The sequence below is a fragment of the Triticum urartu genome, chromosome 7A, assembly GCF_056163025.1.
Source record: "Triticum urartu cultivar PI428250 chromosome 7A, HENAU_Tu73, whole genome shotgun sequence".
Taxonomy (NCBI): Eukaryota; Viridiplantae; Streptophyta; class Magnoliopsida; order Poales; family Poaceae; genus Triticum; species Triticum urartu.
In genome coordinates this window covers 627841451-627867725 of record NC_141879.1, presented here as the reverse complement: position 1 = coordinate 627867725, position 26275 = coordinate 627841451, and the positions used below count along the sequence as shown (strand labels likewise).

The 26275-nt window shown below is 46.9% G+C and overlaps 2 protein-coding genes and 1 pseudogene across 2 annotated transcripts; 2 read left to right on the top strand and 1 right to left on the bottom strand.

Moving 5' to 3' along the window:
* The first annotated feature begins 2069 nt into the window (after positions 1-2069).
* LOC125524340 (uncharacterized) lies at positions 2070-3737 on the top strand. The gene is made up of 3 exons (XM_048689406.2): positions 2070-2210; positions 2447-2697; positions 3025-3737. Exons 1-3 carry the CDS (start codon positions 2192-2194, stop codon positions 3475-3477), a joined length of 723 nt encoding a protein of 240 aa, XP_048545363.1. The 5' UTR covers positions 2070-2191; the 3' UTR covers positions 3478-3737.
* A 209-nt stretch (positions 3738-3946) lies between these two features.
* LOC125524339 (Pentatricopeptide repeat (PPR) superfamily protein) lies at positions 3947-6429 on the bottom strand. The gene has a single exon (XM_048689405.2). The coding sequence runs from the start codon at positions 6164-6166 to the stop codon at positions 4211-4213; it is 1956 nt and encodes a 651-aa protein (XP_048545362.2). The 5' UTR covers positions 6167-6429; the 3' UTR covers positions 3947-4210.
* Positions 6430-25848: 19419 nt separating this feature from the next.
* LOC125526137 (small nucleolar RNA Z247) lies at positions 25849-25987 on the top strand (annotated as a pseudogene).
* The last annotated feature ends 288 nt before the right edge of the window (positions 25988-26275 follow it).

The window sequence follows — 26275 nt, the reverse complement described above, 5'->3', positions numbered from 1 at the left end:
TTTTTCTCTTTCGAGAAAAGGAAAGAAGCCGCCGCGTTTCGATGCGTCGACGGAGAAAAATGCGGTTACCGACGGTCCATGGAGGCGCATCGTAGCACGACAGATGATATGTGTGTGTGCGTTAGAGGAATTGTCAAGGAAATCGAGCATTTCATGAATAAATATGCTTGTTTGTACCTTTAGTTATGCGCAAGTTGGCCGCCCGTGCCTAGTCTCTCGTGAAAGGAACCATCGAATATCTTGTCTGGGACTGGGAGCGCAACAAGGGCCAGTAGATTTGTTCCCGAAGTTATCCGGAAGTTGATGCTGCCTGTCTGACCCTGAGTGGTACGTGGATGGCCGTGAGGCCATGACGTTGCGAAGTTCCTTTCCATATCAGATATTTTGCTTGTCTGATATTGGGCATATGGCATGGGGGCTCCTGCACAGAAATGTCTGTTAGATTCCCACCTCGTGTCATAGTACAGTAGAATGTCAAGTCCCAACTCCATTCATTCTACGGACGCAATCACACGAATTAAGACCAGCGGCGCGTATGATTGAGAGCCTAACCAACAAGACTGGGCTCATCAATGAACACGAACTGAAAAACACGAGACAGGGTCAGCAGTTTGATCATGCCGTATGTGTCCAAGTGCAAATCCTTTTCGGAACAGTGACAGTCTGATATCCAGAATCCCTTCTTTGGTGGAAAAAGGGTGCACGAGAAAAGAATGCAGTTCGGGGTTAGAGTGGATAGAAAGTAACATGGCCGGCCCCGGCATTAAGTTGTGGTGAGTTGTCGACATAGGATTCTCGGACAGCCGAGTAGTGATGGGCAGCGCAATCTTATCCTACGTTGTACTGTGCTACCGTCCTATGTATGTATGTACCACTAGCATATCTGAAGGAGAAGAAAACATACTATAGTATTAAAACTCCAGATTAAGCCGTTCCCAAAAAAATCTTGGTGCTTAGCTCGGGATGCTGTTCAACAGTTCAAGTGTTCATATCATATATGATCGAGACTGCCTTAAATCAAGGCGTGGATCCATCAAGGCGAGGGAGGGCGCAGAAATAACAAAGAAAAGTCAAACCATATGGAATCTGGACCCCAAATCAAATCACGAACTGATCATTGAACAGCCTAGCTACTGTTAAGTCAACCCAAGCGCAATTTAGATGAACAGGGGAGGTTAGTTTAGTACCTTGTCGGTGCAATCATGTGATTAACAAAGGCTGAGTTTGAGATACGGGCGTCCTAGAATCCTGGGAAGGCAGGCATCGAACATGCCGCAGCAGCACAGCAGCAGCAACAACAACAACAACCTGTCCAGGGTTAAAAAAACACAAAGTTAGGAAGGCCTTGCAACTCACATAGACGAAGCTCAAACGGAGGTTTACTTTTCTTCAGAGGTTGTTGTACTGGTGGGCAGGCCCCAGGGTCGGGACTGCGACGACGACTACTACCAAGGACAGCAGCAGCAGGCCAGGATAACTCCTTGCCGCGGGCCCACGGTATCTGCAGATCTACTACAAACTGCAAACATGTGAAGATATGTCTGGCCTCGCTTATCCTATATCAGAGTGGGGGTGGGGGGTGGGGGGTGGCGATTTGAAAACACCTTGGTATCTTTAGTCCCGGCAAGCCCTGCGTGAAATATCTACTCCACATGCATGTAGGTTGGCCTCCTTGTTTCATTAAACCAGCGAGATTTGGCCGTCCCATTGGCCGCCGCGCTTCCCTGATCCTTCCTTCCTTGAGCTGAGCCTCCCCTGTTTGTTATAAACAAATACCTCTGCCTCCTGCCAACGATCTCAAATCCTCGGCTTTTGCCTCGTTGCTGCCCCTGCATCCTGCTCCTGCTGCTGCTTAGCCATCGCACAGCCTGTCTCGAGCCTTTGCATTGCTGCCTTTCCTCCCCTTTTGGTTGGCTCGCCTATTGTTATTCCTACAAAAGGATGCGGTCTGCTCCATGAGCATGAGGAGGAGAGGGAGCCTTGCTGCTGCTGCATCCAGATTCCAGAGCTTCTTCTCCCTCGCAATTCTCCCATGCTCGGCCGCCATCCGCAGCTGCGAAATGAGTAATGGGTGCTGAGGAGAGCTTGCGCCCGTCGTCAGTGCCCTTGCTGGTGTGTGGAGGTTCCCGGTGCTCATGAGCTATAACCGAAGTCCAGAGGAGAGTGAAGATGCGAGATAGGCAGCCGCAGCATGAGTCGCCGATTTTCAGGTGAGTGAATCTTCATGTGAATTGCTGCTCTATGTTTGATTTCGCGATGCTGTATTGGCCCAGCATCCAGCATCGGCTGATTTCCCTCTATCTCTGCAGTCAAGCATGTGATAATTACTCTGCCTTGCAAATCGTAGAATTAAACTCTGGTTGCAGTTTAAAATTTTATGTGATAATTCACTTACCATGCAGACAATATTGGTGACGAGTCTGACCTTTCTATCTGACTGTTTCAGGAATGGCTACTGATTTGTTTTGTACTCATAGAATCCTCTTTGCCCTGTTGGAGAAAGGAGGAATAACCATCATTAGAGAGCTAGAAAGTAGAGGTTCTGTTCAGAAACTAGCCAAAATATTGCTGAAAGCTAGTGGAGGAGAGCTTTTGAACGACATCTTGGCAGATATAATGGACAGGTATTCCAAACACGACAGCAAGGAATCACTTCGGAGAACAATCATGGAACATGATGAGGTCTTCAGGCAACAGGTAACAAGTAGTTTTGTTATTCATAATTCATCGTCGCATAAAGCACCAGATTTACAAGACATATATAGAGCATTGAGATTGGGAAAGATCAAAAGTGAGCAACTCAAAGTTCAAATACCAGAATAGATCTTTAGACTCTTGAATTTGCAATATACGTTTGCAGTCATCAACGAGAATAATTAACATGTGTTCTACCTTCATGATATAATGCAGTGCATGGTGCTGTTAACCTGCATAGTCATTCACCTGAAAACCAACTACTACTGTTCTGTGATTGTCTTGTCATTCTGCAACTCAGAGTTTTACATTCCTGTTTTCTTGCGTCAGGTGCATGAACTGCATCGGCTATACAGGGTACAGAAAGCACTGATGGCTGAATTACGTGGTGAGCACAGTTTCCAACTCAGAACAGAAGATACTCGAGAAATGGTGCAGGGCCACAGGCCAAACCTCAAGAATAGCTCTTGTACGTCAGAGACTAGTCAATCTGCTTGTCTTGGAAACGCACAGTACTCTGATACTAGGCAATTACCCGAACAGTCGTTTCTTCAAGAATGCAAGCCAGTGTCATGCTTAAACCTCTTCGACGAAGAAACTTCAAGAAGCCAAGAAAGAAGACCAGAAAGCAGTAAATCAGTTGAAGGTGAAAGTTGGAGTGTTTCTATGGAAGGTGATCTCGATCTCAAACTAAGCATTGCCCCCAGTTCAAATGCAACAAAAGCACCACACTGGCTCTTCTCCGACAGCAGGGAAAGAAACCCTTCTGGTCAGCATCGATGAGAAGTTGACAACCAATTGGCATCCCAGATCAGTTGGTTTCATGGTGCAAGAAGCAAATGTTAACACTTCCAAGCTATCTCATAGCATATCATATCTCCTTGACATGCTGGCCTCAAATTTTGGTCTGAACTATACCTCAGTCATGAGTAATTTGTATGCGGAATTCTAGAGCTTCTCAGGCTGTCAAGCACAAGGACTTTGCTAGGAGCACATTAATGTAACACCAAGATAGCAAAGTATTGGCAGCAATTCATTTCTTATTTGTCCTCCCCATAATCCAGAATGACAGACATTAGCAAGTAGGAAATGACCTGACTTCTGTCCTCCTGCAATAGTTATGTCCACCAATGCTCTAAAAGAAATTCTTGCTAACGTACACCGTGGGCAGTGTTTCGCCGTTTGCATTTGCTTTGTTTATCTGCATCATCCAATGTAAGTTAAAGTAGCATTCTGCAAAATAAATATGGGACCTTTTGTGATCAAACACCCAGGTTATTTATAACCCAAACATTGCCAGCTTAGGTCTGCATCATGTAACAAATCGTAGCAAATTAGCCAAGCCAAAACTGCTCTTGAACCAGATGTTGCACACTGAAGTTAGCTTATCCTGCTATTTAATATTGGGTGTCAATGCTCAAGAAACAAGCCAAATAAACAATTTATTACATGCAACATTAATCAATCAAGTTCCTGTCCTGCCATATTTTGTTGAACTATTGTTGCTTTTCTTCTTTCACCAGAATCCACCACATGAGCATTCTCCATCTTTGAAATGATGGAATCTCATATTGTCCCTGACTATAATCTCAGCCTGCTCAACTCTTGAGGCAAGTTGCATAAACAAATGGCAATCCTCGCAGATCCTTAGATTTTTTACTATTCGAATTGTGCATCTAGATCCAAGAGTCAGCAATCCAAACGACAGAGCAAGTTTCTCACTGTGACCCATTAACAGCCTTTCTTTCTCTCCATCACTCACATCATAAACAATAGACGTCAGGATTGGCACATAACCAGCATGCTTCAATTTCGCAGCTAGCTCTAATAATGCCTTCTTTATTTCATTGGTCCTTGGATGAGAATTGTCACCAGCAAAGAACTGATGGACCAAACCATCTCTGCCTTCAAACGAGCTCACAGCAGGATCCTTTTTCAGCCCCCGGCTTCTCATTAGTTTCCGAACCTTTGAGACTTCATCCCACTTTCCTGCTGATGCAAGTGTATTCGATAACAGCACGTAGTTCCCTATACCCTCTGGCTCAAGCTTAAATAGATGTTCAGCTGCAACCTTGGCAACATCAGTATTCCCATGGATCCGACAAGCCCCAAGCAGCGCTCCCCACACACCACCATGAGGCTCCACGGTCATTGACCTCACAAGATCCAGAGCTTCGTCCACCAATCCAGCCCGACCAAGCAAATCGACCATACAAGTATAGTGATCTGCAGATGGCAATATCCCATATTTGTCCTTCATCTGTGCAAAGTAGAAGCGCCCATCTCTGACCATCCCTGCATGGCTGCAAGCTGTCAATAACCCTATAAAGGTCACATGGTTGGGCACCACATCGGCCCTCCTAACCATGTCCTTGAACAAAGCAATTGCCTCTTTAGCCCTCCCATGAGAGGCGAGGCCAACAATCATTGAGCTATATGTGTACACATTCTTCTCCTGCATCCCATCAAAAACACTGCGTGCTTCATCAATTAGTCCGCACTTGGCATACATATCCACCAACCCTGACCCGACAACCACATTCTGCCCAAAGCCATTCCTCTCTGCGATCTCCTGAACCCAGGCAGCACGCCTCACCGCGCCAAGCTGAGCACAAGCTGAGATTGCACCCGTCAATGAGACCTCGTCAATGCCCATGCCAATGGTGGCCATCCGATCAAACACTTCCAATGCCTTCACTGGCATGGAATTTTGAGCGTACCCAGTTAGCATGGCTGTCCATGCCACCATGTCCTTCACCGGGCACTGCGCAAACACCTCCTCTGCGGAACCCATATCGCCGCTCTTGGAGTATGCCACCACAATGCTCGTCCAGGAAATGACATCCTTCACCACCATTTCATCAAACACCTTCCGTGCGGCACCGACGTCACCGCAGGTGACATAAGCGCCGATCAGCGAGTTCTCAACGAACCGGTGCTTATCAAACCCGCCGAGGAGGATCGAGACCGCGTGGGCGGCCTGGACGGCCGGCTGGGAGCGCGCGGCCGCGGCGGACTTGGCGAGCGGGGAGAAGGCGAACGGGAGGAAGGGGAGCCCGCCGCGGGGGATGCGGAGGAGGCGGGAGAAGAGGCGGAAGGGGCTCAGCGGCGGCTGCGTGAGGAGCGCGAAGCGGAGGAGCGCGGCAGCGAGGAACGGGTCCGGGGGAGCGTGCGCGGAGAAGACGGAGAGCGCGTAGGGGAGCGGGGCGTGCGGGGGCGGGAGGGCGGCGAGTTGGCGGAGGAGGCGGGAGAGGAGGTAGGGGAGGGAGTGGGCAGGGAGCGGCAGGCGGACGAGGAGCCCGTGGAGGCTGCGGAGGTGCCGGAGGGACGGGGAGGAGTCGACGGCCGCGAGGAGGAGCGAGGCTAGCGAGGGAGGAGGGAGGAGGGGCAGCGGCAGCGCGGCGGAGAGCGGCGGCCGCGGCGCGCGGGGGAGCAGCGCGGGCGGGGGACGCGGCCTGGCGAGGTGCACCATGCCGGCATCGCCCGCGCGGCACGGCGCGTGGCGAGCGGTGTTCTGGGAGACGGCGCCCGGCGAGATGCACGCTTTTTGCGGCACGCCGCGGTTCGACGGTGGCTAGTTTCGGAAACGCGCGGTGTTTCGCGGGAGCCGGCGCGGCGGCGCGAGGCGAACTATTGAAACGCCGGAGCAGAGCCGCGCTGCCGCTTTTTCCCTGGCTACACCGACCGGAGAAGGGAACTTTGGGCCTCGTCACTCGCGGTCTGCCTGTCTATGGGCTGGTCAGAGACAAATTGGGCTGGCTTGGTCGGGTCTTTCTTTCTGTGTGTTTCGTTGGAGCCCAGTCCAATCTCATAAAAAAATTGCTCAAAAAAAAATCTCATAGAAAAGTTGGTCGCTCAATATTTTGTGGTCTGGCCAGGGTTCTTTTTTTACTATATGTTTTGGTCAATGGTAGCTAAGGAAAAAAAATTGCGACCATCCAAGCATGATTCAAAAAATAATAATTATGAAAAAGTCGATACTGGTCACAAATATAACACCCTTTGTACTAAATCCCACATCACAACTCGCAGTACGCCATTACATTCTTATTGCTCAAGAGATTCTCCATTTTCGAAGAAAAACAAACCCTCCTTCTTCCTCAACTCAAGCGAATATTATTCTTCTAAAAAAGTATTACAAGGTCTACTATGAAAATGCATCAACCTTCCATTTACATTTGTCGACTTCATAGTGTTGAATAATGAAAAGATCTTCCCGATACCATACTTCACCTACCTTCCCACTAGCCTCTTCTTTCCACACTCATTTGCCAATGCTACATCCACCTCTCCTCCTACTGCCTTACGTACCCCACTTTATTTCTATGAAAAATGGGCTTATGATGTTTATTAACCTTTCGATCAAGAGGGAGAATATTGGAGTTGATCTCAGTGTAACAAACTGAGAGAAATTAAGGGGAGAAAAAGTCTCCTTCCCATAAGAAAGTGCACCATGATTGGAGGTGCCAAACCAATGTTTTGGTTTCGGTCCCTGTTCCCTAGCGCCCAGATATATAAGGGAGGTATGTGTCCCCTTACAAAGATGATGATTACGTACAAGTAAGGCTCCCAAAAGGCTCAATTGCCGATCCTAAAGAAGCGCTAAGGGTTCAGAAGATCGCCTACCACCACCGGCCATCGTGAAGGGTTGTGCCGGTAGCTTGCTGTTATCATCTACATGGCCTTGTTGTTGTCCTTCTTCACTAACGATCTCCTCACCCCTGGAGCAGCCATGGGCTATCTTCTACCTATACCTGTCACACGGTTAGTCACTAATATTCCGTACTAGTGGCTAGGGTGCCACCGGGTGGCGCCTCCTGAGGCGTTATGGTGCGCTACTAAATAGGCCACCATACCTGTTACACACATAAGCTTGAAAGTAATGATTGGCCATCCGTAAAAAATTATAATGTATCGACTGTAGGAGTGAAAGGGAGGATATTAATCACGGTGATGAACACACACGAACACACAGGTACCATGTTGATGTCTAGATGATCAGAAGTAAAGCAAGGCACAGAGGTAGAAGGTTCAATATACAAGAGCACGATATACATGGATTATATTTATAAGCGATAGGCGCGATCATTAACAGTACGCCTTGTCTTGCGTCTCAAGTAGAACGCCCAGATGTCACCCTCATGTATGTTTGTGATGACGGAACTGATCAGTTCGTTGTGATGGTGGTCCTCTTGTCATCCCCTGTGATGACGAGACGTGATGGAGACCTCGCTGTCTGCAAGCTTGATTGGCAATGCATCATGTTCTAGGTTAATGCACTCCTGGATGTACTTCTCTGTGTAGTGAACCTGAAAGTAGTATGAGAATGACGTCTGTGACAATTTGATTTTAGATAGAACATCCTCGGTAAGAAATGTGTCTGTATATTAAAAATTCCTCATGAATGAGATTAGAAAATATATGTAAGATTTGTTAAAAAAACAAATGACTCTAAGAGAAGTGATGCACATACTATTCAGGAACGCTGTAGTTTGAAGAACCTAGCGCTGGATTTATTGAAGACAAAATAATCATGAGGGATGCATAGCAAAGAAAATAATTTCTTACAAGAATAACAAAGAAGAAAACAAATAGTTTGCTATCTGTGAAATAACAGTCCAGTTAATGTGTTTTTTTTCGAAAAGGGGGGACTCCCCGGCCTCTGCATCAGAGCGATGCATACGGCCACAATTATAAATAAATAAAGTAGTTCAACAAGGTCTTGCAATCTGGTGCAAAAAAGTAGGCTGGCTCACAAAGAGCTAGAAAAACAAAAAAAGGCCCAAAAGCCACAACCGGCTGGCATAAGATAGATAGATAGGTAAACTAATCGCCTATCCTATTACATGACCGCCATCCAAACCGGTTGAAGATATCCCGCGCTACCATATCCCACCGGACAGATCCAGTAACCAAACGCTCCCTGGCCTCCGTCGGAGTGAGTAAGGACCACATACGGATTAGCGCAGTAGCCCGGAATAAAACATGCAAAAAATGAATAGTTGTTGTTCTGTTAAAAGCCAAATCATTTCTGCAGTTCCAAATTGCCCATAACAATGCACATGCTCCTACTCGAATTTGTCTAGCTGTTTCGGCCTCTATACCAACAAGCCACGTTCCAAATAACGACCTGACCGAATTCGGAGGAGTAATGTTAAAGGCAATTTGCACCGAGCGCCACAACACTCTCGCCAACGGGCAATCAAAGAAAAGATGCTGGATAGTTTCATCCCGATCATAGAAACTACACCTAGTAGAACCTGTCCAGTTGCGCTTAATCAAATTATCTTTTGTTAGAACGACTTATTTATGTACAAACCACATAAACACTTTGATTTTCAGAGGAACCTTAACTTTCCAAACATGTTTTGAACTAGGAATAACACTAGAGTTGATGAGATCAATGTACATCGACTTGACTGTGAATTCCCCAGATCTAGTAAGCTTCCAACACAACTGATCGGGCTGATGAGTAAGCTGAACCTCCATCAGTCTACTCACCAGATGAATCCAAGCCTCCCACCGGTCCCCAGCAAGCACCCTCCTAAAGTGAATATTAAGGGGAGCGGATTGCAAACTCGTTGCAACCAGAGCATCACGTCGCTGCACAATACGATATAGCGACGGATACTGAAGAGCCAGCGGCGTATCACCAAGCCAAGTATCCTCCCAGAATCGAGTGTTATTGCCATCACCGACAATAAACTTAGTTCTATTAAAGAAAGTAGCTTTGACCCTCATTAGCCCCTTCCAGAAAGGCAAATCAGTTGGTCTAACTGTCACCTGCGACAAGGTCTTATAGTACAGATACTTGTTACGAAGAATCTGCTTCCAAGTTGCCTCAGTCTCGGCAGATAACTTATATAGCCACTTACTGAGAAGGCATCTGTTCTTGACTTCAAGGTTCTCAACCCCAAGACCCCCTTGGTCTTTTGGTCGGCAGATAACATCCCATTTGGCTAAACGGTACTTTCTCTTAAGTTCATCACTCTACCAGAAGAAACGTGACCGATAGAAGTCTAGCCTTTTCCTAACTCCAACTGGTACTTCAAAAAAGGATAAAAGAAACATAGGCATACTCATGAGCACCGAATTAATGAGAATCAATCGGCCTCCATACGACATGAGTTTGCCCTTCCAGCAGCTCAGTTTCTTCTCAAACCGATCCTCGATACACTTCCATTCGTTGTTAGTCAACTTACGATGGTGAATGGGGATACCTAGATAAGTGAACGGTAGAGCCCCCAATTCGCAACCAAACTGTTGCTTGTATGCATCTTGTTCCTCTTTGGCTCTACCAAAACAGAACAACTCGCTTTTATGGAAGTTAATCTTCAGACCGGTCAATTGCTCGAAAAGGCACATTACCAGCTTCATATTTCTCGCCTTAGCCAAGTCGTGCTCCATAAAGATGATTGTATCATCGGCGTACTGTAGGATGGACACACCACCATCAACTAGATGAGGCACCAAGCCACCTACTTGTCCGGCCTCCTTTGCCCGACCTATCAAGATTGCCAACATATCAACGACAATGTTGAACAGAATAGGAGACATTGGATCACCTTGTCTGAGGCCCTTGTGTGTCTGGAAATAATGACCTATATCGCCATTCACTTTAATTCCAACACTCCCTTTTTGCGTGAAGGATTCTAGTTGGCGTCGCCAAGCTTCATCAAAACCCTTCATGCGTAATGCCTGTTGAAGGAAAGGCCATTTGACTTTATCATACGCTTTCTCGAAATCCACCTTAAAAACCACTCCATCAAGTTTTTTCGTGTGAATCTCATGGAGCGTTTCATGCAGTACCACCACCCCTTCAAGAATGTTCCTGTCCGGCATGAAAGCAGTTTGAGTAGGCTGCACCACAGTATGCGCAATCTGTGTGAGCCTATTCGTCCCGACCTTTGTAAAATTTTTGAAACTAACATTAAGAAGACAGATTGGCCGGAATTGCTCAATCCGCACTGCCTCTGTCTTCTTGGGAAGAAGTGTTATCGTTCCAAAATTCAGCTGAAAAAGGTGAAGCTGGCCAGAGAATAGATCATTGAACAAAGGCAATATATCTCCTTTAATAACGTGCCAACACTTCTTGTAGAACTCTGCCGGGAAACCATCCGGGCCAGGAGCCTTATTATTCTTCATCTGGGAAATGGCGTCATACACCTCTTTCTCAGAAAAAGGAGCAACTAAAATATCATTCTCAACAGCCGTCAGTTGAGGCACATCCTCAATCCTAGACTCATCCAGCGACACACAGTTATCCTCTAGAGGCCCAAACAGCTGCTTGTAATACTCAGTAATATAAAGCTTTAAGTTTTCCTGACCAAGAATCATCCCCTCATCTTGTTCAAGCTGAAAGATCCTCTTCTTTCTATGTTTACCATTAGCGATCATGTGGAAGAATTGTGTGTTCGCGTCCCCCTGGACGACCCTTCGGACCTTAGCCCGAAGCGCCCACTTTAATTCTTCCTCATGAAGGAGCTCTTTCAGCCTCATTTCTGTGTCGATCTTGGCATGAAGCTCCGAGGCTGGCAGGATCATGGTCTCGGCTTTTACATCAAGGACTGAATAAGCGTAAGGAGCTGTTCCTTCTCAACCTTATAGACCCCACTAAGATGCTTAGCCCACCCACGTAGGAAACTTCTCAAGTGCCTAATTTTATTCTGCCAGCGCTCAAGTGCAGTTCTACCTCCTGCATCCTTAGCCCATTCTCTGGCTACGAGATCTAAGAAACCTTCTCTCTCAAACCACGCAAGCTCGAAAGAGAAAACATTCTTATTTCCCACATGGGTGGCCTCCCCAGAGTCAAGGAATAACGGTGTGTGATCAGAAATACCACGAGAAGTGCCTGGACAGTTACACATGGGAATTTCTGTTCCCATTCGATGCTAGCCAGAACCCGATCCAGCTTTTCGAACGTTGTATTTGGCAAGGCGTTAGCCCAGGTAAACTTCCTACCCGAAAGCTCTATCTCACGCAGATCCAGGCTTTCAATGATTGTGTTAAACATGAACGACCATCTGCCGTCAAAATTATCATTATTCTTCTCATCACGCCTTCTGATGATATTAAAATCACCCCCCACCAGGATAGGAAGTTGTTCAGAACCGCAAATCCTAACCAGATCAGCCAAAAAATCTAGTTTAAGCTCGGGCTGTGCGGCTCCATATATCGCCACCAAAGCCCAGTTAAACCCATCAGTCTTCGACCTCACCCTAAACTTAAAAGCAAAATCCCCCATGACCACGCTTCGGACTTCTAACGAATCACATCTAACTCCGAGTAAAATCCCACCCGATCTTCCTCGCGGCGGTAGACAATGCCAATCAAAATCAATACCTCCCGAAAGCGTATTGAGAAATTGAGGCGAAAAGTCGGCTCTACCAGTTTCCGATAAAGCGATAAAGTCCAACCTATGCTCAATAGAAGCCTCAGCAAGAAACCTTCTTTTAGCCAAGTCTTTCAGACCTCTGCTATTCCAAAAGATTCCTTTCATATCTCGTCATGGAATTTTTTAGCCATTCTTATCCGCGCGCTCCTACGCACTGCGGAGTCTGGGTAGATCTTCCGCTTCCATTTGCGTTTAGGAATATTGAAACTCTCCAGCTAGTCCTCACAACCAGTCTCAGAGGCGCGCACCTCTACAAAGTCCACTCGCTCATCCTCCTCGTCAGATTCAGGAGACAGATGAGCAAGATCCGCACAAAAGTTATCGAGCACCCTGACCCCCAAAGCATCAATCTCAGAGTTATTCATTGGTTTAACTGCAGCTAAGTTACGAATCATCTCAAGCGCCTGTTCGGCCTCTAAATCCAGCATATCATTAACCAAGTTTGAAATTTCACTATCATTACTACCTAGTGAAATTCCTATCTTATTTGCATTGTTTATAATCTCATCATTTGAAAAATGCAAAATAGAATTAGAGGTATTGATTGACATACCAGTAGTGACCTCCACGTCACGAAGCTTGGCCGCCCTCATAGCGCACTGCTGCTGAATGTCGTCCACTTCCGGATGGTCCTGGAGACGGCTACTCAACCGTCGCCCCTCAGAGACCGGATCCGGAATACCACCGAAAGCAATCACCTCCTCCCGAGAAGCTCTACTGGAGTGCCCTATGTTGGAAATATGCCCTAGAGGCAATAATAAATTGGTTATTATTATATTTCCTTGTTCATGATAATCGTTTATTATCCATGCTAGAATTGTATTGATAGGAAACTCAGATACATGTGTGGATACATAGACAACACCATGTCCCTAGTAAGCCTCTAGTTGACTAGCTCGTTGATCAATAGATGGTTACGGTTTCCTGACCATGGACATTGGATGTCGTTGATAACGGGATCACATCATTAGGAGAATGATGTGATGGACAAGACCCAATCCTAAGCCTAGCACAAGATCATGTAGTTCGTATGCTAAAGCTTTTCTAATGTCAAGTATCATTTCCTTAGACCATGAGATTGTGCAACTCCTGGATACCGTAGGAGTGCTTTGGGTGTGCCAAACGTCAAAACGTAATTGGGTGGCTATAAAGGTACACTACAGGTATCTCCGAAAGTGTCTGTTGGGTTGGCACGAATCGAGACTGGGATTTGTCACTCCGTGTAAACGGAGAGGTATCTCTGGGCCCACTCGGTAGGACATCATCATAATGTGCACAATGTGATCAAGGAGTTGATCACGGGATGATGTGTTACGGAACGAGTAAAGAGACTTGCCGGTAACGAGATTGAACAAGGTATCGGGATACCGACGATCGAATCTCGGGCAAGTATCGTACCGATAGACAAAGGGAATTGTATACGGGATTGATTGAATCCGCGACATCGTGGTTCATTCGATGAGATCATCGTGGAACATGTGGGAGCCAACATGGGTATCCAGATCCCGCTGTTGGTTATTGACCGGAGAGTTATCTCGGTCATGTCTGCATGGTTCCCGAACCCGTAGGGTCTACACACTTAAGGTTCGATGACGCTAGGGTTATAGGGAATAGATATACGTGATTACCGAATGTTGTTCGGAGTCCCGGATGAGATCCCGGATGTCATGAGGAGTTCCAGAATGGTCCGGAGGTAAAGATTTATATATGGGAAGTCCTGTTTTGGTCGCCGGAAAAGTTTTGGGTTTTATTGCTAATGTATCAGGACCACCGGGAGGGTCCTGGTGGTCCACCAAGTGGGGCCACCAGCCCCGGAGGGCTGCATGGGCCAAGTGTGGGAGGGTACCAGCCCCTGGTGGGCTGGTGCCCCCCCACCAAGGCCCAAGGCGCAAGGGAGAGTGGAAGGGGGCAAACCCTAGGCTCAGATGGGCCTAAGGCCCACCTAGTGGTGCGCCCCCCTCTCTCCCCCCTTGGCCGCCCCCCCTAGATGGGATCTAGGGATGGCCGCCACCCCTAGGGGTGGAAACCTAGGTGGGGATGCAGCCCCTCCCCTCCCCCTATATATACTTGAGGTTTTGGGCTGCCATAGATACGATTCAATCTCCTTCTTGGCGCCTACCCCTCTCCCTCCTCGTCTCTTGCGGTGCTTGGCGAAGCCCTGCTGGATTACCACGCTCCTCCACCACCACGCCGTCGTGCTGCTGCTGGATGGATTCTTCCCCAACCTCTCCTTCTCCCCTTGCTGGATCAAGGCGTAGGAGACGTCACCGGGCTGTACGTGTGTTGAACACGGAGGTGCCGTCCGTTCGGCACTAAGATCATCGGTGATTTGGATCATGACGAGTACGACTCCATCAACCCCGTTCACTTGAACGCTTCCGCTTAGCGATCTACAAGGGTATGTAGATGCACTCTCCTTCCCCTCGTTGCTAGATTACTCCATAGATTGATCTTGGTGATGCGTAGAAAATTTTGAATTTCTGCTACGTTCCCCAACAGTGGCATCATGAGCTAGGTCTATGCGTAGTTACTATGCACGAGTAGAACACAAAGTAGTTGTGGGTGTCGATATTGTCAATTATCTTGCCGTTACTAGTCTTATCTTGATTCGGCGGCATCGTGGGATGAAGCGGCCCGGACCAACCTTACACGTACGCTTACGTGAGACCGGCTCCACTGACTGACATGCACTAGTTGCATAAGGTGGCTGGCGGGTGTCTGTCTCTCCCACTTTAGTCGGATCGGATTCGATGAACAAGGTCCTTATGAAGGGTAAATAGAAATTGGCAATTCACGTTGTGGTTTTGGCGTAGGTAAGAAACGTTCTTGCTAGAAACCTATAGCAGCCACGTAAAAACTTGCAACAATAATTAGAGGACGTCTAACTTGTTTTTGCAGCAAGTGTTTTGTGATGTGATATGGCCAAAGGATGTGATGAATGATATATGTGATGTATGAGATGATCATGTTCTTGTAATAGGAATCACGACTTGCATGTCGATGTGTATGACAACCGGCAGGAGCCATAGGAGTTGTCTTTATTTTTGTATGACCTGCGTGTCATTGAGAAACGCCATGTAAATTACTTTACTTTATTGCTAAACGTGTTAGCCATAGTAGCAGAAGTAATAGTTGGCGAGCAACTTCATGGAGACACGATGATGGAGATCATGGTGTCATGCCGGTGACAAGATGATCATGGAGCCCCAAGATGGAGATCAAAGGAGCTATATGATATTGGCCATATCATGTCACTATTATTTTGATTGCATGTGATGTTTATCATGTTTTTGCATCTTATTTGCTTAGAACGACGGTAGTAAATAAGATGATCCCTCATTAAAATTTCAAGAAAGTGTTCCCCCTAACTATGCACCGTTGCGAAGGTTCGTTGTTTCGAAGCACCACGTGATGATCGGGTGTGATAGATTCTAACGTTCGAATACAATGGGTGTTGACGAGCCTAGCATGTACAGACATGGCCTCGGGACACATGCGAAACACTTAGGTTGACTTGACGAGCCTAGCATGTATAGACATGGCCTCGGAACACGGAGGACCGAAAGGTCGAGCATGAGTCGTATGGTAGATACGATCAACATGAAGATGTTCACCGATGATGACTAGTCCGTCTCACGTGATGATCGGACACGGCCTAGTTGACTCGGATCATGTAATCACTTAGATGACTAGAGGGATGTCTATCTGAGTGGGAGTTCATAAGATGAACTTAATTATCCTGAACATAGTCAAAAGGTCTTCGCAAATTATGTCATAGCTCGCGCTTCAGTTCTACTGTTTAGATATGTTCCTAGAGAAAATTTAGTTGAAAGTTGATAGTAGCAATTATGCGGACTAGGTCCGTAAACTGAGGATTGTCCTCATTGCTTCATAGAAGACTTATGTCCTTAATGCACCGCTCAGTGTGCTGAACCTCGAACGTCGTCTGTGGATGTTGCGAACATCTGACATACACATTTTGATAACTACGTGATAGTTCAGTTAAACGGTTTAGAGTTGAGGCACCGAAGACGTTTTTGAAACGTCGCGAAACATATGAGATGTTTCGAGGGCTGAAATTGGGATTTCAGGCTCGTGCCCACGTCAAGAGGTATAAGACCTCCGACGATTTTCTTAGCCTACAAACTAAGGGAGAAAAGCTCAATTGTTGAGCTTGTGCTCAGATTGTCTGAGTACAACAATCATTTGAATCGAGTGGGAGTTGATCTTCCAGATGAGATAGTGATGTTTCTCTAAAGTCATTACCACCAAGCTGCTAGAGCTTCGTGATGAACTATGATATATCAGGGACATATATGATGATCCTTGAGATATTCGCGATGTTTGACACCACAAAAGTAGAAATCAAGATGGAGCATCAATTGTTGATGGTTGGTGAAACCACTAGTTTCAAGAAGGGCAAGGGCAAGGGCAAGAAGGGATACTTCATGAAACGGCAAATCAGCTGCTGCTCTAGTGAAGAAACCCAAGGTTGAACCCAAACCCGAGACTAAGTGCTTCTGTAATAAGGGGAACAACCACTGGAGCAGAATTACCCTAGATACTTGGTAGATGAGAAGGCTGGCAAGGTCGATATAAGTGTATTGGATATACATTGTGTTAATGTGTACTTTACTAGTACTCCTAGTAGCACCATGGTATTAGATACCGGTTCGGTTGCTAAGTGTTAGTAAACTCGAAATAAAAGGCTACGGGGTAAACGGAGACTAGCTAAAGGTGAGCTGGCGATATGTGTTGGAAGTTTTTCCCAAGCTTGATGTGCTCAAGCATCGCACGCTCCCTCTACCATCGAGATTGGTGTTTGCGTTGAGCATAGACATGATTGGATTATGTCTATCGCAATACGGTTATTCATTTAAGGAGAATAATGGTTACTCTATTTATTTGAATAATACCTTCAATGGTCTTGCACCTAAAATGAATGGTTTATTGAATCTCGATCGTAGTGATACACATGTTCATGCCAAAAGATATAAGATAGTAATGATAGTACCACCTACTTGTGGCACTGCCACGTAAGTCATATCGGTATAAAACGCATGAAGAAGCTCCATGTTGATGGATCTTTGGGCTCACTCGTTTTTGAAAAGTTTGAGACATGCGAACCATGTCTATTGGTGTATATGCATGAAGAAATTCCATGCAAATGGACCGTTTGGACTCACTTGATTTTGAATCACTTGAGACATGCAAATCATACCACATGGGCAAGATGACTGAAAGCCTCATTTTCAGTAAAATGGAACTAGAAAGCAACTTGTTGGAAGTAATACATTTTGATGTGTGCAGTCCAATGAGTGCTGAGGCGTGTAGTGGATATCATTATGTTCTTACTTCACAGATGATTTGAGTAGATGTTGAGTATATTTACTTGATGAATCATGAGTCTGAATTATTGAAAGGTTCAAGTAATTTCAGGGTGAAGGTGAGAGATCGTCGTGACAAGAGGATAAAATGTCTATGATATGATCATAGAGATGAATATCTGAATTACGCGTTTGGCACAGAATTAAGGCATTGTGGAAATTGTTTCACAACTAATACAGCCTGAAACACCATAGTATGATGGTGTGTCCGAACATCATAACTGCACCCTATTGGATATGATGCATACCATGATGTCTCTTACCGAATTACCACGATAGTTTATGGGTTAGGCATTAGAGACAACCACATTCACTTTAAATAGGGCACCACGTAATTCCGATGAGATGACACCGTATGAACTATGGTTTAGAGAAACCTAAGCTGTCATTTCTTAAAAGTTTGGGGCTGCAACGCTTATGTGAAAAAGTTTTAGGCTGATAAGCTCGAACCCAAAGCGAATAAATGCATCTTCATAGGACACCCAAAACAGTTGGGTATACCTCCTGTCTCAGATCCGAAAGCAATAAGGGATTGTTTCTAGAATCGGGTCCTTTCTCGAGGAAAAGTTTCTCTCGAAAGAATTGGGTGGGAGGATGGTGGAGACTTGATGAGGTTATTGAACCATATCTTCAACTAGTGTGTGGCAGGGCACAGTGAGTTGTTCCTATGGCACCTACACCAATTGAAGTGGAAGCTTATGATAGTGATCATGAAACTTCAGATCAAGTCACTACCAAACATCGTGGGATGACAAGGATGCGTACTACTTCAGAGTGGTACGTAATCCTGTCTTGGAAGTCATGTTGCTAGACAACAATGAACCTACGAGCTATGGAGAAGTGATGGTGGGCCTGGATTCCAAAATGGCTCGAGGCCATATAATCCGAGAGAGGATCCATATATGAAAACAAAGTGTAGACTTTGGAAGAAATACTTGATGGTCGTAAGGCTGTTAGGTACATATGGATTTTAAAAGGAAGACGGACAATGATGGTAAGTATCACCATTAAGAAAGCTCGACTTGTCGTTAAGATGTTTTCCGACAAGTTCAAGGAGTTGACTACGATGAGACTTTCTCACTCGTAGCGATGCTAAGAGTCTGTTGGAATTATATTAGCGATTACTGCATTATTTATGAAATCTTGCAGATAGGATGTCAAAACATTGTTTCCTCGACGATTTTCTTGAGGAAAGGTTGTATGTGATACAACCGGAAGGTTTTGTGAATCCTGAAAGATGCTAACAAGTATGCAAAGCTCTAGCAATCCTTCTAAGGACTAGAGTAAGCATCTCGGAGTTGGAATGTATGCTTTGATGAGATGATCAAAGTTTTTGGGTGTATACAAAGTTTACGAGAAACTTGTATTTCCAAAGAAGTGAGTGGGAGCACTATAGAATTTCTGATGAGTATATGTTGTTGATCAGAAATGACGTAGAATTTCTGGAAAGCATATAGGGTTATTTGGAAAGTGTTTTTCAATAGAAAGCCTGGATTAAGCTACTTGAACATTGAGCATCAAGATCTATAAGGATAGATCAAAACGCTTAATGGTACTTTCAAATGAGCACATACCTTGACATGATCTTGAAGGTGTTCAAGATGGATCAGTCAAAGAAGGAGTTCTTGCCTGAGTTGTAAGGTATGAAGTTAAGACTTAAAGCTCGACCACGGCAGAAGAAAGAGGAAGGACGAAGGTCGTCCCCTATGCTTTTGTCATAGGCTCCATACGGTATGCCATGCTGAGTACCACACCTGATGTGTGCCTTGCCACATATTTGGCAAGAGGGTACAAAGGTGATCTAGGAGTAGATCACCAGATAGCGGTCTAAATTATCCTTAAGAGGAATAAGGATATGTTTCTCGGTTATGGAGGTGATAAAGAGTTCGACGTAAAGAGTTACATCGATGCAAGCTTAACACCTATCCGGATAGCTCTGAGTAGAGATACCGGATACGTATAATGGAGCAACAATTTAGAAAAGCTCCAGGTAGAAATGGCTCCAAATGTAGCGTAGTAGTTGCATATACAAGATGACATAGAAATTTGCAAAGTACATACGGATCTGAATGCTGCAGACCCGTTGACTGAAACCTCTCTCACAAGCATAACATGATCAAACCCAGAACTCTTGGGTGTTAGTCACATGGGGATGTGACCTTGAGTGTTAATCACATATCGATGTGAACTGGATTATTGACTCTAGTGCAAGTGGGAGACTGTTGGAAATATGCCCTAGAGGCAATAATAAATTGGTTATTATTATATTTCCTTGTTCATGATAATCGTTTATTATCCATGCTAGAATTGTATTGATAGGAAACTCAGATACATGTGTGGATACATAGACAACACCATGTCCCTAGTAAGCCTCTAGTTGACTAGCTCGTTGATCAATAGATGGTTACGGTTTCCTGACCATGGACATTGGATGTCGTTGATAACGGGATCACATCATTAGGAGAATGATGTGATGGACAAGACCCAATCCTAAGCCTAGCACAAGATCATGTAGTTCGTATGCTAAAGCTTTTCTAATGTCAAGTATCATTTCCTTAGACCATGAGATTGTGCAACTCCCAGATACCGTAGGAGTGCTTTGGGTGTGCCAAACGTCACAACGTAACTGGGTGGCTATAAAGGTACACTACAGGTATCTCCGAAAGTGTCTGTTGGGTTGGCACGAATCGAGACTGGGATTTGTCACTCCGTGTAAACGGAGAGGTATCTCTGGGCCCACTCGGTAGGACATCATCATAATGTGCACAATGTGATCAAGGAGTTGATCACGGGATGATGTGTTACGGAACGAGTAAAGAGACTTGCCGGTAACGAGATTGAACAAGGTATTGGGATACCGACGATCGAATCTCGGGCAAGTATCGTACCGATAGACAAAGGGAATTGTATACGGGATTGATTGAATCCGCGACATCGTGGTTCATCTGATGAGATCATCGTGGAACATGTGGGAGCCAACATGGGTATCCAGATCCCGCTGTTGGTTATTGACTGGAGAGTTATCTCGGTCATGTCTGCATGGTTCCCGAACCCGTAGGGTCTACACACTTAAGGTTCGATGACGCTAGGGTTATAGGGAATAGATATACGTGGTTACCGAATGTTGTTCGGAGTCCGGATGAGATCCCGGACGTCACGAGGAGTTCCGGAATGGTTCGGAGGTAAAGATTTATATATGGGAAGTCCTGTTTTGGTCGCCGGAAAAGTTTCGGGTTTTATCGGTAATGTATCAGGACCACCGGGAGGGTCCCGGTGGTCCACCAAGTGGGGCCACCAGCCCCGGAGGGCTTCATGGGCCAAGTGTGGGAGGGGACCAGCCCCTGGTGGGTTGGTGTGCCCCCCACCAAGGCCCAAGGCGCAAGGGAGAGTGGATGGGGGCAAACCCTAGGCTCAGATGGGCCTAAGGCCCACCTAGTGGTGCGCCCCCCTCTCTCCCCCCTTGGCCGCCCCCCCTAGATGGGATCTAGGGCTGGCCGCCACCCCTAGGGGTGGAAACCTAGGTGGGGGCGCATCCCCTCCCCTCCCCCTATATATACTTGAGGTTTTGGGCTGCCATAGATACGATTCAATCTCCTTCTTGGCGCAGCCCTACCCCTCTCCCTCCTCGTCTCTTGCGGTGCTTGGCGAAGCCCTGCTGGAGTACCATGCTCCTCCACCACCACCACGCCATCGTGCTGCTGCTGGATGGAGTCTTCCCCAACCTCTCCTTCTCCCCGTGCTGGATCAAGGCGTAGGAGACGTCACCGGGCTGTACGTGTGTTGAACACGGAGGTGCCGTCCGTTCGGCACTAGGATCATCGGTGATTTGGATCACGACGAGTACGACTCCATCAACCCTGTTCAGAACGCTTCCGCTTAGCGATCTACAAGGGTATGTAGATGCACTCTCCTTCCCCTCGTTGCTAGATTACTCCATAGATTGATCTTGGTGATGCATAGAAAATTTTGAATTTCTGCTACTTTCCCCAACACCCTAAGCCGGGGGAAGGTGGAGCCAGGGCCTCCTGCCCGAGCTCCCCATCCACCCCGGCCCAAGGGCCAACTGGCGGCACCGGCGGCGTCGGCGAGCAAGCCCCTCTGGGCTCCACAAGAGAAGAGGACCCCGAGGCCACCTGCCCCGAGTCCTCTCCGAGAAGCGACTCAGGCGCCAGCGTCGCCGGCCCGGTAAAAGGGGAGGAAGGTGCCGGATCTAGCAGCCTCGGCCTCCCTCCCAAAGAATCAATCTGCACCATCGGTAGCTCACCACCGCAGGCCCTAATGAGGGCACCGAGGCCACCTGCCCCACGCCCCCATCAGCAGCCGGCACCATCGGCTGCACCTGCGAAATCGCGACCGGAGGGGAGGAATCCGAAGTCACCAACTTCAGACCCTCTCCTGCAAGAACTACCTCCTCCGCCTCAGCCCTGACCGAGATCGGCGACTCCCCAAGAAGAGGAATCACTGGCTCCTCAAGCTCCAGAACCGGAAGCGAGTGCTCGAACACCTCATCAGACTCCACCCGATCACTCCACAGTCTCGGGGGTGCAGATGCCGGCTCGAAAGAACCGGATCTGAGAGTAGTCGTAGGCACCGTAGAAGGAGGAGTCGTCCCATCCGCAGACGTGTGAGAGTCAGCACCCTGCGGAGTGGACAACTCACGTCCACTGTCAGCTGCTGGTGCCTCCTTAAGTGCCGAACTATCATCATCCTCGTGCATATCAGTATCAGACCCGTTGGCCGCCTCGGCAAATAGACTCTCATCCTCGAACTCAATGACAAGGTTATATATCTGGCCTCGATATGCCCACTTAACCACCTCAGGGACGTACTCGATGTTCAGCACACTGACCAGTAAACGGGAAATCCCGTGGGCTCTGGTAAAGTCCATATCCACGCGCTCTGGTCTGCCCACCATGATACCCAAACTGGCCACTACCCATGCATCCAACATCCGCTTGGATGGAGCCCCAGAGAATCGCAGCCAAACCTGAGTCAGAGGCTTGCCCGTAGGCTCAATCCTCTTCCACTCGTGAAACTCAAGCACGCCATCAGTACCTGGCACCTTGCACATCCCGAAACTCAGTAGTCTCTGAAGGTCCTCAACTGACGGGAACTCAACCCGAAACAGTTTGTCCTCGACACTAGCAAGCTCCCACCTGAAATCCCCAGGGGCTAACTCCTTGAGCCTCTGAATAATCTGTGCCTCCGAGACCTCTCCTCTAGCAATCTTAACTAACCCAGTCATCAAACTCAAAGTCTCGTCAGGAACCTCCATCTCCGTTGGAGATTCAAAGAACGTAAGTTCAGCATAGTACACTCCATACATCATGAGTGATGGTGCCTGATCTCTCAGAAACGGACAGTCCCCCGAATCGTGTGCTGGTTTGCCACAAGTGCCACACAGCTCAGCCACACACTCAGCAATAAAATGTCCCTTACCACCACATCGATAACATAGCATTTTCTCTTTCTTGCGCGCATATTTGGTAAAGATATCATAAAGGTGCCGGCATGTTTTGAACCTGTGTGCGCACTTGTATTGCTGGAGCGCCTCGTTGCGTCTATGCATTTTCACATGGGTTCACACACATACATTCCACAGATAGCAAACTAACTCATGCTAGCATCAAGTTATTTGTTTTCTTCTGTAAATGGGATGAAAGCTTTGGCCTAATTAACAAAAGCAAGCTTTACTGAGCAAGACAGAAAAATAAAATAAGATTATGACATAAAATGAACCCTCATTTTTCATGCTAGCCATGCAAGCACTACTGGTCCAGTCCCTGAGCATCGGGGCAGAGTCAGCACATCGCGCTCGGCCCATCAGCAGCTGCGCACCACCAAAGGAAGTCACATGTAAATGCACAGGCAAGAACATACAGGGGAGGGAGGCTGACCTCGGGTCGATTTCCTCCTATGGCAGTGCCCTTCAATCTTTTCTATGCACATTAAGGTGACTGGTTGGGTCCCTAATCTCAGCTTGGTTATTATGCACATTGGCATGTGTCTGATACACTAGGTCATGTATGCCATCATTAGCATAGTTCAGTAGGCAAAATCGATTTTGCTGACTGAATTATATGAAATTATCATATGTTAACGACTCAGAACCATTAGTTGAGAACAGAAGATGTCATTACAAGTAGGGGAACAACTAATCAAGATGGGTATGTGGCAAAGCACTTGAGGTTGCGATCGACTCAAGGTCGCTGCGCCTTCACTTCGAGGATGATGCCAAACCCCCAACACCCCCAGGCCAACATCGAGAACGCCTAAATGTTTAGACTTCAGCTTCATATATTCAGAGAAAAAGGATCCGAGTTCTACTTTTCCTGGATGCTCAAGAGAGTATGCATACATCATGGAGAGAGCTATGGTATGGCCTAGCTCCTCCGTATTGTTTCTAATGTTACTATTTTCTCTCTCACTGTAGGGTACACCCTCTGTCTCCATACGACTTGTAGACCAGGCTTGCTTTCTTATACTTAGGACTGCATAATTCTCACTTTTTGTATGAAACATACAGTATGCAATGAAACATACAGTATGCACAAGGTCCAGTTACTAAATTAAAGTTATTTATTTTTTACCAATCAGATTGCTGCAAGCCATTTACCCTTAGCATCCAGTTCTTTAGTTCTTGGGGCGCCACCCGGTAGCGCCTCTTGAGAGGAAGCTAGGAAGTGTCAGGTGGGGTGCGCCCTTTTCACTCCCCTGTTTGTACTATGTTGTGTTATTGCATAAAACTAAGTACAACAATATGAACACAAGCAGACGTAGGGGGCAGAGTGAGCTTTCAGATGACCAAGGGTGTATCTGGATTAATAATTGCCTATATAGAGCATATATACAACCCAGGGTTTACCAAGACTACATAGAATATATTGCTATGCAATCTATTTGGTGGCAGCGGATAATTTAGGCACGGAAATGGCACATCAAAAAAATTAATCCACTAGTGTGCATAAAAATATATATAAAATCTTCAATATTGCTGCCCCAAAGAAGAACATTTTTGGTACCTGTCATCAATAGATATAACATAGGCCACAAGTAAGATGAAATAATATGACATTATTTAGGCAAAGAAGAAGGGAGTGCACATGTTTGTAGGTCATGCCCTGTAAAGCCTGTTGAAACTTGCAGATTTAGTTGAACACTCATTGGTTGCCATTGATGCTTTCACAGATGGATGTGAAACTTTGAATGTCACTGCTTCACCATTAGTCATGAAGACAACACTCACTTCCTCACTGAAAAATACAAAAGGTACATTGTCAAATTCCTAGGTTTAGTTCAGAAACTTGCAGACATTTAGCAAAAGAAGCATCATTTTTATTTGTCTTCACTAGAGTCTGACGCAGTTGTCAACACTGTAAATTTTTGTTATCAAAGCATGGCACTAATGCAGCTACTAGTTTAAGTGTGGCAAACTATTCTTCCATCATGGCCTTTGTGCAGGATTAGAATGGTGTGATTTCCCCGGGCGAAGAGTAGACCGTTAGTTGTGAGAAACAACCTTATCCATACCATTTTTATGCTACTCTTTCCTATCTTCACACCGACATCCTAACCGTGAACATCTGATCTGAGCACTGTAGGTGTTCAATCCATCTAACTGTTAAATGATAGGCTAGTAGTTGTAACGTGACATGTGTGTCACGGTGTAGTTGTGTGCGTGTGTGAGATTGTAACCGATAGGCAGGTTGTTAGATGGATTTGATCTCTATCTTTTGTATAGTCTTGGACTAGGGGTCAAGCCAACAACAACCTGCCGATGATGTACTTGTGCTCTATATAAACACGTACGCGTCCCTGCCTAAGGTGCATACGCTTTCACCAATTCTTTCATGGTAATCAGAGCCTGCCTTGCTCACATCCATGGTGACGTCTTCAAGCTCCACCTCCTTCCCCTCATCACCATTTGCACACAGCGTCACCGAGAAGCTCACGAGAGGGAACGAGGCGCTATGGCACGCAACCGTGCTCTCGGCGATCAGGGGGGCGCAAATGCAGAACTACCTCGACATCGACCAGGTGGTGCCCCCTGTGAATGTCGAAGTCACCTCCGACGATGGCAAGACCAAGTCGAAGGCGCCCAACCCGGAGTTCTCCGCGTGGTACGCAAAGGATCAGCAGGTGCTCTCCTACCTGCTGTCCTCCCTACCGCGCGAGATGGCCATCCAAGTGGCAACCTGCCACACCGTGGCCGAGCTCTAGAACACGGTGCAGGGGATGCTGGCCTCGCACACCCGCGCCCGCACCGTCAACGTCAGGATTGCGCCGGCGAACCTTCAGAAGGGCAACTCCAACATTACTGAATATGTTGGTAAGATTAGATCTTTATGTGATGAACTTGCTGCTTCATGAAAGAAAGTAGATGAGGAGGATGTTGTGTCTCACATCCTTGCCGGGCTCGACGAGGAGTTTGATCCCGTGGTCTCTGCCATGTGCTCCCGGGTCGAGCCGGTGACCGTCCCTGAGCTGTACTCGCAGCTCTTGAGCTTCGAAACACGCATGAACCTGCGCGGCAGGTCCTCCCAGTCCTCTGCAAACGCGGCATACCGCGGATGCTTCAACAAGCAGAACAACGACAACGGCGGTGGTGACCGCGGCTGAAACTTCCCCAAGCAAGGTGGTGGCGGCAGCGGCGGCGACGGTGGTGACCGCGGCCGTGGCAACTTCAACAAGAAGTCGGACCGCGGCAACATGGGGGGCAACAACGGTGGCGGCGGCGAGAACTACAACAACAATCCCGCTGCCAAGATTGCTTGCCAGATCTGCGGCAAGCTCGGGCATC